Genomic DNA, 18,089 nt, shown 5'->3' with positions numbered 1-18,089 from the left:
CATAAGATAGTGGCCGTCCGAAACGGCTCGACCAATTGACATGAAATTGTGTGCTTGTTGAGTAGGTCCGAGACTCGGACAACACCTCTTATTCATACCCACAACTCATTTGCATGGCAAATTAAGGTTTGCTGGGACTCGTAATGTTTTTATAAAATATTATTATCTTGAAAATGAAACAATTTAACGATGGAAAAACAAATTTATTGTCAAACCAATTCCTTAACAAATATACATATTTAAAAAACTTTTCTATACTTCTGAATATTGTTTTTTTTTTTCTAGACTATTTAATATTGTAATATTTTGCACATAATAGCAATATAATCTGAATGATGCTTTGACAGTCGTTATCTATTGTAAGTTCATAGGATTTAATGAACAAGGAAAACCCAAAATGGAGAATTATAAAATAAAAAGCATTAATAGTTGCTGAAATTTCATGGAATTAAAATGATACACAAACTATTTTAAAAACAGGGTGGAAGGGACATCTAAATGTGTTGGTCAATTTTGTTAAATTGTTATAAATAATTTAGGATTTATTATCAGAATCATCAGGGCTTCTGATTTTACACATTACACGGTTGGGGCTTCCATGTAATATATAATTTTATTTTATATTTTAGGGAATATGTAGGGTAATAATTTTGAAAAAAGAAACGGAACGTAAAATAATTGAAGAAAAGTTCCACCGCCCGGGGGTCCGAAATCATGTCCTGTAATCCTTGGAACCTTCTATTAAATAAACAAGAATATCTCTTCCACCCTATAATTGGGCATTATATTTTTAAGTAGTTTTCAGTAATCAGAGCTACCAAGTCATAAAAAGTTCCCTTATAAGCAAAACTATGTTTTTTACATTTATCAAAAACAAAAAGAATAAACCCTTTTTTTAAGCTTTATGCAGAAGGTTCTTAAGGAAAACCTCCTTTCACACCAAAATTTTAATCTTGAGTTGGTAGCTCAGATTATTTTTTATGACTGGGAGCGGGAAACTAGAAGAAAATGGTAAAAAATAATTTAACCAGTTTTCTTAATGCCTAGCTTTTATAGTTAAATGTAAATTAAAACCGATCGTAAATTAAAACTGTTCAAGATTGGATAAAACATGCAAGAGGTCAATGCAAAGAGGGAAAAAATGGCGCCAACATAAACAATTGAAAAAAGTATTTTAAAAAATGTTAAAGATTTAAAGATTGAAAAAATGAATAGATATAATATATAGGTTTCTCGTATTAGGAATAAACGGATAAAAAAGTCGCATAATTAAAATAAATCTTTGCAACAGCCGTCTATTGCAAGAAAATTATTTTAACCTATTGAATTAATAAGATGCGACTTTACGAAACTCTGCGATGAAATCTATTGCAGTATAATAAGAATAATAAGTATATTAAGAATATACCGATTAATATATCGATTTTCATCATGACAAATAGTATTCTTTATAAGATTGTAATGTAATGTTAGCCTGACCGGTGGTCTCAATTATGGTCTGTTCGACAGAGAGAAATTATAAAAAATAAATGAACATTGTTTTACCGACAAGAATCATACTTATAAATCAAAAACCATTGCATAGATAAAATTAAAATGGCCGTCAAAATCTAAATTGTCTTTGCTAATAAATGGTCATCGCTGCAAAAAAAAACTTCCTTGAAACTGTATTTATAAATCCTGCTTTTTGAATTATTTAGATAATTTTATGTGAAACTTTATATTTAAATAACATTCTCTATTAAAATTCAGACTAACGTCGTTACAATTTTAGAGTTATTATTATTATTTATTCGTTTCTTTAACTATTTGAAAACATTTATCACAAGATTTAATTGTTTTTAAGCAAAGTCTTTTAGCGATTTTAACCGTTTCTAGATTCTTCATTAAGTAGGCCACAAGAAACATCCCTTTATAAATTCAAAAGCAAAAGTCTTATTGGTAAACAAACTTAGGTAAACCATTTCTTCATTGAAATATTGAAAACTGTTTCTTTTTCGTGATATTCTTATTACACTATTAAAAAAAGTAAACAAATTAGTAGCAATCGACTATTATTCAACCAACAGGTTCAAAATTAACCGATAGCCTTTTAAGACAGTACAGGTATCAAAGACCGCCAAAAATCTAAAAATTAAAAATTTACAGAAATGAAAAAGGTAAAATTAACAAGAAACCTATTTATTGCACTATTACTAATGTCAAAATAAGTTTTTAAAATCGTTTGGCTATTAATATACTAAAAAATCCCTTAAATCTAGATTGCTTTTCAACTCATGGAGCAAATGCTCTTACCACATTGATTCGGAAGACTAAATAGAATTAATTAATAAAATTGATCTGGGCTGATTCGAGTTGTGAATGCTGCGAAAAAGTATAGATTTGTAAGATGTCGTATGATGTGCAGAGCGGCTGGTTGCTAAATACCAATGTTTGGTTGGGCAGCAAAAGTCAAGTTTTAAGTTTAGATGAAGAAGAAAAAGGTTATCAAGAAATTAGATAGGAACATCTTTGAAATAAGCAGCAGTCATCTTTATATACTGTAAATACCAAGTCTCAGTTTGATGGGACAGTTTGAGGTAGTTATTTATAAAAAAAAAATAGATAAGAAGAAGACTTGACTAAGAAAGGTGTTGGCAACATGTTGGAAATAGAATGAAATCATAATTATTGGAAAATGTCACAAGATGCGACTGGCACTCGAATGACACCAAGGAAAGACAGATTTGTTTTAAAATAGTTGATCTCAGAAAGGAGTTTTCAATATCCGGCAAAGCAGTTTGTTGAGTTTGTGAGTTGCTAGTGCTGAAGAATTGTCAGTCTTGCAAGGTTAGGATGCCACAGGAGATTAAAGCTAATCTTCTCATTAGAAGGATAGGTATAGATGTTAATCATAAGGTCTTAGTAAGAAGCGGGGAATAAGGTGGAGTTGCGACTTCGTGATAATTGTCTTCATCTTTTAAGAGATAGCTTACCACCAGATCTGCATCCTAACCTTTACTGTTCAAGGATACATTAAGCAGATATTAAAATAAAGATTGAATTAGTAAGAAGCGGCAAACAACCGGCGTAATGTTAGGCAATTGTTAAATTGTCACTTGTTTCGCAAGATGTCGGAAGATGTGCATAGCTGTCAGCTAACACACGCTACTCAAAGGGCACATTAATCAGATCTCAAAATTAAATTGGACTTAATATGAAATTGAAAATGTCAAAAAAGGGATTGGAGTTACTGCAGGATTGTCATCATCTATGACAAGACGACAAAGTTAGATGCCAATGACATTCGGAACGACACTTTCACTACAAAACTTAATATGGTGTTAGGAAGGATGCCGTTATTTCCAAGATTGGATTGAAGCTGAAAGAATGTGGAACTGTGTCGTCCCAAATTCGAGGATAAAGGTCTTTAATAAAAGTTCTGTCTTAAGATGTAAATATGAAGATCCAAGAAAGGACTTGAAGTTTCTGCAGGAATAGATAGCATGCAGGATCTCTCAAGAGATAGGATGATTGCCAACCATCACTTCTAAGGGATCCATTTGGGAGGTGATAAATTTAATTCGATTTAGTAAAAAAGCCGAGAATATCCAAAAAAAGATATACGTCTATTATAGAATAGTAATAGTTTTGCAAAAGATTGGAAGGCAGCAAACATATTCGCGAACCCATCTTAAAAGGAGGTGTTTAAAGATCTTAAGATGGTCTTAAGCGGGGACTGTTCAGCAATGGAGGAGATTGCAAGAGTTCTAATTGCAATGTTATCTCGCAAGACAGGACGCAATATGGAGAGCTGACTGCCAATCTCCGCTAAGCAGAGACCACCATCACTTCTAGATAAATTGCTTTTTGAGTATTTGATGGCCTGACTACCAACCTCCTTTCTTTAAAAAACTTTAGAAACATACTATGTTCTACATATTGCATTGGTTTGAACAACGAACAAATGATTGGCTTTTGAAAGAGAGAGAGATCCATAAGTTTGTGTCGATACTTCTTCTCAATGTAGTCAATGAAAAGAAATGTCGATTAAATTCACTTCAAAACTGTTTCGTATGAAAGACATTATTGCTTATCATAATGGCATAGTAAATGATCAAAAATAATTACAGGCAAAGATGGCAGGATGACCTGGATTCGTTCATGAGAGGAAAACGCATAGGACAGTAGGAGCACCCGAATATAGTGGGTCATCTAAGGCTAGGGATATATGAATAAAAATAGTATTAAGTCGGGAGCACCCTGGAAAGGAATGGCGTTGTAATTGCTGTAGAAGAATCGTCTTTCCAGAGATTAGAAGAGGGAAAAAGTTACCCTTCGTTACTCAAAAGAAAATTAGGCAGGTAAAAAATTACGTTGATGTTCATAAAGAGCCGGCAATAGAGGATTTATTCTCAAGTTGCAAGACAGGATAGGCAGGACCAAGAAGATACCACAGTCTTCTCGAGAAGGAGATGTATTAAAGCTTCATTTTTAAGCTGTATCTGTAGATGTTAGTTTCAAATTGAATAGGAAACTCATAAATAAGGTCTTAATGATAAGTATAGTAAGACATCTGTTGTTTTCGGGATCATGAAGTTAGAAGCTAGTTTTAATAGGTCTGTCACGGTAAGAATGTCCGCATTCAAAAACGAAACTTTAATATGCAAGAGGTTTCGGTCGGGATGTTGGTCGGGAGCAAGGCGTGGTTGGTCTAGTGGATAGTGGGCGTGACTGCTATACCGGAGGTCCTGGATTCATTTCCCATCCAGGACAAATGTTTGTGTGACGGAACGATCATTTGTTCTGTCTTTTGATAAGTTTTATTTAAAATATGTATGTATTTGCATGTATTTAATAAGTATGTTTATTATTTGCTTTGCTTCTTTTGAGGCGAGGTGGCGTTGTGTGTAAATTTTAGAAAATTATAGCAAATTACTATGATGACATAGGTGTACAATCCCAAAATAAGGTTCTTATTAATGAAAGTGTTATAATTCACTCAGTTCCGGACATAACCGGTCAAAGTTCTAAAAACGAGTATCGAAAGACATCCAGATTCAAGAACGACATTTTGATAAAAGTTACACTATGGTGTCATAATATCTTTGTCATTCCGCTTGACAATGACAAAGTGAATTCGAAGGACTTGTTATCCTTCTGATGACCGAGTTCTGTTGTCATTTCATGATATAAAGATGTTATTGTCGAGTTGTGATTTCATAATATAATGTAAAACTGTCTTCGTCACTGTTAAACGAAATAGCAAGGACAACATGTCGACGTAGGGTGACTTTTATCAAAGTGTCGTTCGCAATTATGGATCTAAGATCTTAAAAAAGGTCTATCCTTAGTCCGTTGTATCTCAGGATTGGCATAATTGTTTGAACATGAAACAAAGACCAGATGTTAAGTGTACCTTACCTTTACATCAAAGTAAACTGCAATTGGACAGGATAAAACGTTGCTAAGGTCAAAAAATGTTAAAAAGCAGACACTGTGATTGAAAAAAGCGAATTTTTGGCATTTCTGAGTTCCGTACAACTGAATTTACAAGAACGACAATTATAAAAGTTATACTGATGTCACGTCGCCTTTGACTATCTCTTTATGCGAAGGAGTCCTTCTAACGATCAAGTTTTGATATTATCCTATAATGTAAAGCTGTTATTATGGCTGTCAAAAACATATCAGTGACAGCATGACATCAAAGTATGACTTTTTATTATGGAGCCATTCTTGAATACGACATAGAATATTTTGAAGTAGTCTCAGTTAGAAATTCGTAGCTTACCAAGCAAATTCTAAGTAACCAATATCCATCAAAATAAGTCGAATAAATCTATCTCCAAAATTAAAAAAATACATCAACATAAAACTCTCCACGCTGTCATACTGTCTTTGTCATTGCGGGGCGTTGCTTCCACAACAATATACTAGGTGGTACAATATACTACATACATAGTTAAAGATCATAATTATAGCATAAGTTTTTAGGAGCCTAACGACAACTCTAAAAGTAAAACTGTTGCAGTTGCGACAAAATCACGAAATAACAAAGTTAGCATCACATCATAGAGTGTCGTTTATCCTTACATCTTTTTTGAATACCGACAATAGTTCTACACGTTTATTATCAAAGCTGTTAGTGACAGCAGCCTGTAACTATCTCACTGCACCGCAGAACGAGCATTGATCACCACACTTGTGAGCTGCCCCACGGTGGGGCGCCATTATCAATGCTCTTAATAACACCAGTTTGCAAGCCCGGTCTGAGTCCGTGACGGGGTCACAGTGTGACGTTTTTGAATTTTGACATAAAAGGTCTTAAAATACAGTTCTTGATTTAGATGTTATAAAACTCGGGACTGACAACCTGTGCTTGGCAAGCTGGCATAGAAGGTCTTGTTATACACTGTATAGAAACGAAATGCAAAATGAGGCCGTACGTGAGATAGATACAACTGAAACTGAATTAAAAATCACTACTTTTTATAGCAGTCCTAATTATTTGGTTCTGGTTAATTACGATGTCACGCCGTTTTTGTCATCGTCAAGACATATGACAATGACAGCATAATATCATAGTAGCTTTTATTAAGTCGTTCTTGAATACGAACTATGTCACTGCAGGTCTTTCATGTAAATAAAGAGTATTATTCCTACTATTTAATGACTACTTCGCTTGTGAGCTGCCCACGGTGAGGCGCCATTAAGAAAGCTGTTTATAAAACTAGCCTGCAGTTTTACTCCTTCTAACAATCAAATTCTGTTGTCAGACTACAATATCATGATTTCATTGTCATCGTCAAACGAAATGACAACGACAACATGACAATACAAGATGACTAATCAAAGTGTCGTTCGGCATTATCAAAGTGTCGTCCTTGAATACTTGAATTCTTAATGGTCGAGGTCTGGAGGTGAGACTGCGGCCTGGCCTCCGTCTTCGCCACCGTATTCACCGTCTTCTCCTCCTCCCATGGCCGCGCCCATGAGGGCCTGGCAGCAGGAACAGGCTAGGCAGGTCAGGCAGGCGATGACAGCAGCCATACCAGCGCTCTTGGCAGCACCGGCCATCGGGCTTTGCTGTTGACCACCTTGTACCAAAAATAGTATTACCTTTTTCTATTTCATATACTTGTGTCGTGGGAGGTATCATAAATATTCAAGACTATTGTACAAAACAAACTCTACAAACTCAGAAATAGTTCGTGCATCACAATAAATACGTAAAAAAATGGTGATGTTGGCGTGATGAACTACACCATTCGGCTATCCATGCAGTCAAACTGAATAAATTGCTACTTTAACAGTACCAGCCCATATACGTCCTACTGCTGTGATCAGGCCTCTTCCCATATAGGAAAGGTTTGAGCATTGCTGACTAAGCTAGCGCATTCTAGAAGATTTCGAAAATTTACAGCATTTCTTTACTTAATACACTACATAGACATAGATTTTTGACATTAAACCAGATTCGAAGGCACTACACAAAGATTTTCCAAACACAACGCCGCAAGACAAGGCGTTGCCAGACAGTAGACGCATAGTTTCTGGGGCGTCATCAATGCTGCCAAAGACGTTAGATTGCCAGACGAGAAGAGAGGTCAACGTCTTCATAATTCCAGCTGCCATTTATTTCGAAATAATTAGAATATAGCCGAGTGATTGAGGTCACCACGCCAAGCCCACTGTGCACGTCGTGTCGCGGGTTCCATCCCCGCGTAGTACAAGCATTGTGTGATCCACAAATGCTTCTGTTCTGAGTCTGGGTGTCTGTGTATGTGAGTTGTATGTTTGTAAAACCCCCGCGACACAAGGATTAAATTCCTTACTGCGGGTGTCGTTTGAAAAGAGAAAATAATAAAAATATATAGTTTACCTTGAAACGGTCCCTGCTGGTAGCCTTGTGGGTAGCCCTGCTGTGGATAGCCTTGTTGCGGGAAACCTTGCTGCTGAAATCCCTGCTGTGGATAACCTTGCTGTGGATGAGGATACCCTTGCTGCGGGTGAGGGTATCCTTGTTGGGGATGAGGATAGCCTTGCTGGGGTTGAGGGTAGCCTTGCTGCGGGTGAGGGTAGCCGCGCGGAGGCTGCTGGGGAGAAACGATAAAGGCATTAGAATATGAGAAGGTGGATTCAGGAGGCGCTTAATACTAAACTTGCGCTTGGCTTAGACCATGTTGTTAGTCCACCTAAAGTTACAAATGAATTGTAAAATATTCTTGATCTTGCATCTATTTTGTAACCTTTTTCTGAAGTCTATTTTCCGTACAGATTAAAGTACAAGGTAAAGAAAAACAAATTGCGGTAGCGTCGTGTCGTTAGTATCGTGATTCCGTCTCGCACTTGACCAGTTTTTGCTCGTTAGGCATGGAACCCTAACAAAGATACTACGGTATAAATTGGCAAAGTACTACATACTTAATCATTGAGCGTAAAATCATTCATCTTACCTGTCAATGGTTGCCATCATATTGGATCTCTTGCAGTAAGACTCCTCATACCAGCTTCAGGAGTCCCTAGGGGAACAGGCGTCTTTTTGCCACTAGTATCTTCTCTTGTCAAGATTTTTCGAAAATATCCCGGGTAACGCCGGGTGAGCTCACAGACCCTAAAGGCATGGCATTCCTTTGGCGTCTTCTAAATCGAAGTCCGTTAGATATGTGTTACAGACACATCTCTCTTGAGTTTTATCCTCTGAATGCTGAAGGAGTACAGTCTGCATATCTTGGTTGAATGCCTTTATATCTTCATCAAGCGTATCGTTTAAGGTGACAGATGATTTTGTTTCTGTCTCTCTAAAGATGTAACGTAATTGTATTGTAGCCACATTGTCAAATTTTCGCTTGAATTATGAGTACCGTTTATGAAATTTAGGTCGCTTTTACAATGGCTTCCTATTTCCTAGTTACGTCCTAGGCTCGCGACTGCTCCCACGTCGCGATGCTCGCCTCGTTCTCGATCTAGGTATTAAGTAATTCAAAAACCTATTGCGAGAAGCGATGCGGTCTTTTAATCGAGTCATGATACTAACGTTTCTCGTTTGATGGGACTCATGTACGGGACTCACTCTGAAGTCTGTTTCGGACCCAGTTGGGCTGATAGGCACGTGCGTGCTTTGAGCCTGTGTCTGCAACGGTCGGTTGAGCAAAGATATATCTGAACTTACACCGTTGTGTCTCTGCGTTTCCTGAATCTGTGTTCGTTCTTCATCATTTATGTTGACAGGTTTATGAGATACGCGTTTGCTTTCGGTCTGCGTCTGTAAAGGTCGATTGAGCAAAGATATATCTGAGTTCCCAATACTGTTGTGCCTCGGTGGCTCTTGTATTTGAGTCCTTTCTTCCTCCTCCACATTCTCGGGCTCGTGTGGTACGTGCTTGCAAAGGGGTTCTGGATTTGGCGGATTTGGGGGATCAGGCACTAATGAATGTCTTTTTTGCTCATGAATTTCTGATCTGCTTTCCGTTTCTTGGGGCAGAGGTGTATGGACTTGCTGCGGCGGTGTTTGCCCCTGCACGTCCTTAATGACTAAGGCGCCTGTTGCTGGACCACTGTCAAGAAGAGTTTCAGTTCTTTCGTTGGACGAGTGTGTGGGTGCAAGTGGGATATGCTTGGTGGATGCCGCCTGGGTTTGCTTGTGATCCAAGTATTTCTTGTAGAGAGATACTTCGGTGTCATCTATTCCTTGTCTTCTTACTTCATCGTGTGCGTGCCTCCTGTCTTCGCTTGGTGGACGTAGTTTAGCTGTTCCTGGTGCTGGGGCTCTGTTGTCGAGGTCAGGCCTTTGCAGGGGACCAAAGACCGCTGGGCCCCTACCGCCGGTCTGCATTCGTGTACAATTCACAAATGTTATATCACGAAAACATATATTTAAATTACGAAAATGTGGATTGAACAGGTAGATTAGTTTTTTGCCTTTGGGCAGGGAATATCTTAGCACTAGAAGAGTAAAAAATAGAAACAAAATATGCTGATTCATCAAATATTTCTGAATTGTTCCACGAATGCTGAACGGCATACAATTTAAAACGATAACCGGTCAAGTGCGAGTCGGACTGGCGACACCAAGGGTTCCATACGAAGAGAAAAACAAAAAAAAACCTGTATTAAGCTCTCACCCATCAAATCTTGTGTCCCACTTACTGTCACTTAACCTTTATAATATCAGTGACAATTTCAACTAGCTATCACGGATCCTGGGGACCAATAAACAGACAATGGATACCTAGTTCCATATTTACCCTTCGGTAAGGATCCCAAAAAAAAAGAGCAGAAATAAAGAAGATAATTCACCTGCTGTCCGTAGTTCTGTGTCTGTGGGGGGTGGGGGTAAGGCGGGTGTGGGTATCCGCCCTGCTGCAAGCCCGGCTGCTGTTGGATCGCCGCCCCCTGGACAATTTGCCCTCCCTGCTGCTGGCCAAACGGGCCGCCCCTGCCAAACGGTCCCCCCCCGCCGAAAGGCGTGCGGTCTTGGTGGTGTCCCGGCTAGAAAGAGAAAAGTTTTATACAAGAGAGGTTTAAAAGTTTTATACCGATCAAGTGTGAGACGGGCTAGCGACGCCGAGGGTTTCCTACAAAAGAAATAATTTGTAAGAATGCAGTATAATAGGGGGTTTTTACAGTTTATAGTCTCTTAGATTCAACCGAATACGCTAAAAGTACTCATCGGTTGGGGACGAATAGATTTGTGGGTATCCGCCCTCAATTATTTTTATCAAATGTTCAAAGGTTCATAGATACAGCTCGGTATCATAGGTACAGAAAGCGGTGCCTCAGTGACCATTAGTGACTTGACTGTTACACTTTCGATTTACTAAACTAAATACTAACTATAAAATTTGGATTCTCTTTTTTTATCCTAATTCCACATCCCGACATTTAGAATCCAAGATTTCTCAATATATAAATGTAGATATATTCCCCATTAGTTCCAAAGCCCAAAAGAAGGCAGGTGTAAGGAACAAACCTAGCTAAGTCATCCGAGAAATACATTAAAGAAGAATCCGCCCAGTTTTTCCTTTTGAATAAAAAAATCAAGTCATTTATTCAAATTAGGCTACTAAATAGCAGGTCAAATTACACTGGACTATATCCAGTTTCACCCACCTTTCACCGTTTCCTAAGTGTTTTTGCTGCGAGAGAAGAAACATCGTGAAAACTCCCCAACAGCACGCTGTCTTTCCGTTTACAATAACGAATACAATTTGATTGTGTAGGTGCCGCACCAAATAGGTATTTGAAATCGCTAACACGTCGTAACTACGAAAATAAGCTATCATCTACTAAGGCCAAGGTCATCAGACCAGCTGCTGCAAGCAACACCCGTTCACGAATATAAAGAAGGTAAGTATCTAGAGGGGAGATGACTTCTAGTCGAGAATCGCTCACGTGATGATACAGTAACTTACCATATTCCCCATTTTGCGTTCCCCTTACGAAGCAACAAAAAGTTTTTTAAAATACGTATATTTCTTTTGTTACAAATCACATGGCTGCTGTTCTTGGATTTCTATTTTATTGTAAACGAAGACATTTTGCTGGATGGTGATGTCGCGAGGACATTTTGCTTGCAACTGACGGGCGGCTGTCATGGCGGATGACAGCAGTAATTAGAAGAAGGAAAAAGTCTGAATAGGTTTGTGTGGAAAAGAGGTTTGTTACGATGAATAAGTTATTGTCACAACAAATAAAACTGCTGAGCGCTTATCGGCAGTTTTTTTTTTTCAATCACTTTTCTTTTACTATAGGTAACTGCGTAGATCTTTGAAAGTATCATGAATAAATACCGTTGTCAAAACTGTACCCAGGCAATTTTATACAAGAACCAAGTATACGTATACCCTTAGTTGTTGATGTAAGTATTTTTAATTGTTAAATTGTAAAGCTATCTGAGAACTCATTAGCTTCTATAGGCTTCATCCTTATCCTATATTCTCTCTCATTACGCCCTATCAATTATTTAAGTACCTACCTACACAAATACACAAATACTTCACCAAACAAAACACTCGTTTTTTAAATAAATTCGGTCAAAGTTACTCTTTTTAATGAATGCATGGAGAGCCGAGTGGTTGAGTCACCACGCCACCATCACCCACTGAGCGCAACGTGTCGCGGGCTCGACGAATGCTTGTCCTGAGTCCGGGTGTCTTTGTGCAAGTGACTTGAGTGTTTGTGAAACTACCTTCGGCACATGGATTAAATTCCTTAATTCATTGTACCGTTGTACTTCTAAGTCCAACTTTAGCTATCACACCTTTGTACCTGAAGGAGGTTCTTGGTTGGTCAGTCATAATCGTAGTCTTCGAAGCAGGGCCGACAGCATGAGCAGAGGAAGTTCAGGCAGGATCCGATGATGCAACACTGGCGCATTTGGTGAAGCTCCCGATGAAGATGTAAATACTGAAAACGGCGAAGGTTTGGTTTAAAAGCCAACCCCTCATTCCTCGTAAGAACGGACATGCAGGACGACACGTCCGTCTCCTTCTTGGCCTGTTAGCTGGACGTATGGCAGGGTGCCCTCCCTGCCACCCGCAGGCCCGACCTTACGGTGGTCGCAGGTCGTTTTGTCTTCGACGCACAAGCCGCCTGCGCCGCGACGGGTTGTCTGTAGTCACCTCCCGCTCGCGTTCAGCAGCTTCTTTTGCTAACATGAGGGTTTCACAATAGTCAGAAACCGCTACCCACGCACTCTCTCTGGCGTCTCCCTGGCGGTCTACTAGATCATTATTAGGGATGGGCCGAAATTCGTTTTACATTCGGTTTAACCGAACTTCGGCAGCTTGAACCGAACTTCGTCATTCGGCCGAATTTCGGTTAAAATGCCGAATATTCTGCACTAAATATACTTGCACTATCATAATAGAAATTAATGAAAAAACGTTTGTGTAGTAACAGTGAAATAAAATAAGCCTAATAATAATATACTCATAGTCATTTATTTGAATAAGAAAAAGTAATCATACGTGATAAACTTGAGAAAATTAATTATTTTATTAATTACCTTTCTCAAAAATATTTGGTTACTTAATCAAACAAAACAAAAAATTAAACCGCTCTTCTTACTAATCAAACCAGCCTTAGAAATCTATAATTCTTAATCATCATCGGCCTAGCCTTTTCCAACTATGTTGGGGTCGGCTACCAGTCCAACCGGTTTCAGCTAAGTACCAGTGTGTTACAAGGAGCGACTGCCTATCTGACCTCCTCAACCCAGTTACCTGGGCAACACGACACCCCTTGGTTAGACTGGCTGTCAGACTTTTTCAAGCTTCTGACTACCTGTAACGACTGTCAAAGATGTAGAAATAACAGCCGGGACCCACAATTTAACGTGCCTTCCGAAACACGGAAGAACTCGTTATGACAAAGATGGTCACCCATCTACGGACCAACCGCGTCAAGCTTAGCTTAACCTGTGATCGAATCACTTATGCGGTTATAGCTTAGCCACGAGCTTCTTTATTTCTGAATCAAAAACAAAATTTTAATCATCAATGTTTAGTCAATCAAACCAACAAAAATCACGTAAAAACAATTAACTAATTTGCGAAATGTAAATAATAGCACGTGACAAGATGGTGACGTCTTTACAAATGACTAGCCTGCTAACGGCCCCGCGGGGAAGTGCGGATTACGGGCGAGGTACATGTAGCAATATTTGCAGCATGTGCGTAAACAAGACACAACACGAAAAAGCTCGGTGAAATTGAACCGAAGTTCGGCCGAAGTTCGGCCGAATTTTTCATTTTTACCGAATGTTCGGCCGAAGTTCGTATTCGGTTTAAATCACATTCGGCCCATCCCTAATCATTATCTTATTTTCCTTGTTATCTACTATTAGTTTAGCCACAGCTCTATTCATAGAAGCTATGACATGCCTTGACTGTTAAGGATTTGATTAGGACTACATATTTAGATTATGTATCAACAGTGTAAACCTCAGCAAAACTTACTTCATTGTAACGTTATTTTACTTTTTCTTCTCTGGAGGTCAGTTTTTATAGAAAATCATAATCATTTTGCTATTTGATACTTGTTTTGCTAATTTACGCTGTTTTTGCAGACATTCATTTTAATGTAAAATACTACTGTAAAATTTAATTTTGAAAAGAGTAACTTATGGAGTTTCTTGCCGGTTCTTCTCCATAAGAATGACACTTTGGAACCGTGCAACTAGAGTCAGTAATATAACGTTTTAAAAGTGCCTGAGATACGGCCTATTTGAAATAAAAACTTTTTGATTTTGATTTTGATTTTGACTCTCTCCGGACCATGGCTGAGATGATAGCGGGTAGTGAGAGCGCTTGCCCATCTAGATATGCGACCAAGTCGCGTCTGTCATTTTCCCACGCTGGGCAGTCTAATAAAGTATGCTTCGCGTCGTCCTCTGAGTTAGCACATTGGTGACACCCTCCACTTAATTCACGTCCGATCCGACACAGGTACTTACCGAGACAGCCATGACCGGTCAGCACGTGTGTCAGTCGGTATGAGAGAACTCCGTGTCGCCGCTCCAGCCAGTCCCAGAAGACGGGGCGGATAGCAGCTATAAGTTCGTGCCCAGCGGTAGGAGTTCCTAAGCTATGCAGCCCGTCCGTCAAGGCTGCCTGTACTTCTAAGTCCAACTTTAGCTATCACACCTTTTTACCTGAAGGAGGTTCTTGCTTGGTCAGTCATAATAATCGTAGTCTTCGAAGCAGGGCCGACAGCATGAGCAGAGGATGTTCAGGCAGGATTCGATGATGCAACACTGGCGCATTCGATACTCCGGGTGAAGATGGAAATACTGAAAACTGCGAAGATGAGGGGATCAGGTGGTACATCGCATGGCAAATATTTCCGCTACTTTTCAAATACGACTGGTTTTTTTTTTTTCAAACTCAAACATCTTTATTTCCACAAAATGCAGGTATCAAATATACATTTAGTGGTGTTACAGAAAAAACATTAGGAACCTTGTACATTTTACCATAAGGCATGCAAACAGTATAACTGGAAAAAGACTTCAAATTATATAATATAGGTTAATATAGGCTTTTTTTAGATATATATCTATATTTTACATCTTATTTAATTAACAATATTATCACTTTTGATTATATTATTGATATTCATTGTGTAAGAGTAGGTCGATCGTTTAATTATACATTGCTTATAATTATTTGAGTGATAAAATGTATTGAACTTGAGTAGATATCATATTATTATTAAACTTGTTTTTGGACAACTCTGGTCTGGATTCCATATTTCCTATCTGCCTACATACAAAGATAAGCAACATTGAATCACACTCATATCCGTAGAAGTCTACCTCTTTAGCTGCTTACCTCCAAACTCTGTGCTGTGCTAACCCTTATTCATTATCATCTCCGCCTTAAGCCGCCTTTGGATCCCATGTAGGCGGCAAGGGTCTGGCTGCTTGTGTAGAAGGTGATGTATGCCATGCAGGCCGCGCAGCCGCCCTAACACGGCGGGAGACCTTGGGGAGAAGAATGATGCAACGGTTTACTGGTCGCGACCCCAACATAGTTGGATAAAGGCTAGGCCGATGATGATGATGCAACGGTTTACAAACGCGTATTTATCGGGACTACCCGACTAGTTTCAAGAACAGACTACAAGTTTTTTAAAGCAACTTCAAGTATTTTTCTAGGTGTCAAACGCTAACGTCTTTAACTCCGGAATCTCACCGACTGAAAACCCTCGAGCCTCGCTTCTACTGCCTGAGCCAGAGTCGTCCTGCCCGACTCCAGCACGCTTAATCCTGTTGGACTTCTTCTTGAAGAGTTATAGATGTTAAAATGACTGGACCCTTCACTCATCGTAAGAACGGACGCTCAGGACGTCGCGTCCATGTTCTTCTTGGCCTGTTAGAAGGAAGACAATTCCCCCTGCTGCCCTATCCAGCTCAAGTCGCTTCTTGCGCGACTTGAGCGATTAACTGCTCTGGTTTCTGATTATTGAGCTATTTAATTAACTAGAGAATCACCCAGCAAAATCAGCTTCGAAATGCCCTCGGTATTAACACGGTAGCTGGTTTGGATTGGATGCGGAAACCGGAGGACCGAGCGATGTGGCGCTCCTTGGAGTAGGCCTATGTCCAGCAGTGGACAGCAATAGAGTGAGTAGTTGTTTTATTAGTAATTGAGTACATAAAAATATATTCTTACACGTCTCCTCATGGTCTCTCACGCTGACAAAGTATGCGTCAGCAGAATAAGAACTTTGAAAATGTGTTTGAGCATGGCAGCCGATGCGGGATACTCGTTTGGCGATGGAAAATCAAAGGCTTTGCCTGTTTTGCTATTGATAGAATACGGTGCTTAGGTTGACAATACATGGAATTTAATTTAAGCAGTCTAGTTCATTTTGGAATTGGTTTTTGTCTGCGTTTGACAGAATTTAATTGTCATTATTTTTGGTGTAAAGAGTTTTGGTAACAACCTCTTTGGAGATTGGTGTTTATTCTGGTGCCATGACAACAAACCTATGAAGTTTTTCAGCTTTTAATGATTGGATAGTTAAGTCAAAGATTGTAGGTTTGAATCCTGGCGCAAAGTAACTTGTTAACCTTGGAGATGATGAGATACCTGGGCCCCAATCCTGCTATTTACAATGGCCGATGAATTGATGGGAATTGGATTAAATTGGCACTTTTCGTATTAATCTAAGTAGTTTTCTGAGACAGTTACTTACGACGACCTCCGTGGTCGAGTGGCGTACGCACCGGTTTCAAGGTGCCGCTAGCTCTGAGGTCCCGGGTTCGATCCCCGGTCGGGTCAATGTAAAAATTCACATTTCTACATTGTCTCGGGTCTGGGTGTTTGTGGTACCTTCGTTGTATCTGAATTCCATAACACAACTTTAGCAACTTTAGCAACTTACTTTGGGTTCAGAACAATGTATGTGATGTTGTCCGCATTTATTTATATTTATTTATTTATTTAGCTATTGGAAACCCAGTACGGGTGGAACACTGATGGTTAATTAAATATATTTCCAGTTATTGTGTTTTTAAAATGCTTTAGAATGATAGGAATAGTGTTAATTTTAATCTTATTGTATTTCTTTCATCGGCCATTGTAAATAGCAGAATCGGGGCCCTGAGAATCATATCATCCTAGCCTGTTGTCAACTGTGTTGGAGTCGGCTTCCTGAGAATGCAAATGAAAATAACTTCAAGTTAAGCAACGGTCGGTACGGTTATAATTAAGTTAAATGATTAAATTAAAGCATCAAAAAATTCATCGGCGTCGCTGCCGGCTGGGATTGTGCCCAAAAGGCTGGCAGCATTGCCACGTTGAACGGCAGCGACGCCGATGAATTTTTTGATGCTTTAATTTAATAATTTTTTGTTTTTTAACTTGTAAATATTTAACTCTGTAAAATTGTAAATAAATTATTTCAGAGCTAAGAACATTAAAAAAAAAAAAGTTGAATGATATGTTTAATTTAAAAATGCAAAATAATGGAATTTTAACGTATTTTTATTTCGTTGGCAAAATTTACAGAAGTATATATTTTATAAAATATGACTGAAGTTTAATTGTCCACTTATAATTATTATGATATATGTGTATATTTTTGTCAAGTATAATAATTTATTATATAATATTTTTCTCTTGTTATAATTATTTTAATGCTTTTATAACAATGGAAAAGGGTTCTCTGAAATCAAACTAATATTATAAACGCGAAATTTTGTATGTATGGATGTTTGTTCCTCTTTCACACAAAAACAATTTAACGGCTTTAGACGAAACTTGGTACACAAATTTATAATCAGGATTAATACATAGGATTGTTATTCTGATATTATATTAGCGTGGGATCATTTTTAATTTGTGGGCAACAGCTAGTGGGGCTGTAATTTAAAAAATAATATGGCTCAAGAACTTTTTTGATAAATTTGTTTTTCTTTCTTCACCCTTAGCCAGTTTATAAACGCATCTTAGCGAATAGACTCCTAACCAAACCAAACTTTCCACCCGTGACTAACACACGACTCCTATTTTCAAAGTCATTGTTTTTATCATTTTTTTATGGCAGTAGGTGCTACATTTTCCATGGTGACGTCACAATTCCGCTAAAACTCCAAT

At 38.5% G+C, this 18,089-nt stretch overlaps 1 protein-coding gene across 7 annotated transcripts; it reads right to left on the bottom strand.

The window, feature by feature from the left end:
- Positions 1-6,380: 6,380 nt before the first annotated feature.
- Positions 6,381-16,602, bottom strand: LOC113507909 (annexin A7-like). Of its 7 annotated transcripts, none has more exons than XR_003401936.1 (5): positions 16,161-16,602; positions 15,318-15,469; positions 14,639-14,776; positions 12,253-12,390; positions 10,415-10,473 (listed from the first exon to the last, which is right to left on the bottom strand). XR_003401936.1 is itself a non-coding variant. In XM_026890855.1 (4 exons), the coding sequence occupies exons 1-4, from the start codon at positions 11,406-11,408 to the stop codon at positions 6,883-6,885; spliced, it is 615 nt and encodes a 204-aa protein (XP_026746656.1). In that variant the 5' UTR covers positions 11,409-11,711; the 3' UTR covers positions 6,381-6,882. The 7 variants fall into 7 exon arrangements, 3 of the variants coding, with proteins under 3 accessions (XP_026746656.1, XP_026746657.1, XP_026746655.1); XR_003401935.1 differs by having other exon boundaries at positions 14,631-14,783; positions 16,161-16,600; XR_003401933.1 differs by having other exon boundaries at positions 14,639-14,783; positions 16,161-16,599.
- Between the last annotated feature and the right edge of the window lie 1,487 nt (positions 16,603-18,089).

This window comes from Trichoplusia ni, unplaced genomic scaffold (genome assembly GCF_003590095.1).
Source record: "Trichoplusia ni isolate ovarian cell line Hi5 unplaced genomic scaffold, tn1 tig00003472, whole genome shotgun sequence".
Taxonomy (NCBI): Eukaryota; Metazoa; Arthropoda; class Insecta; order Lepidoptera; family Noctuidae; genus Trichoplusia; species Trichoplusia ni.
This window is presented reverse-complemented; position numbering and strand designations above follow the sequence as displayed.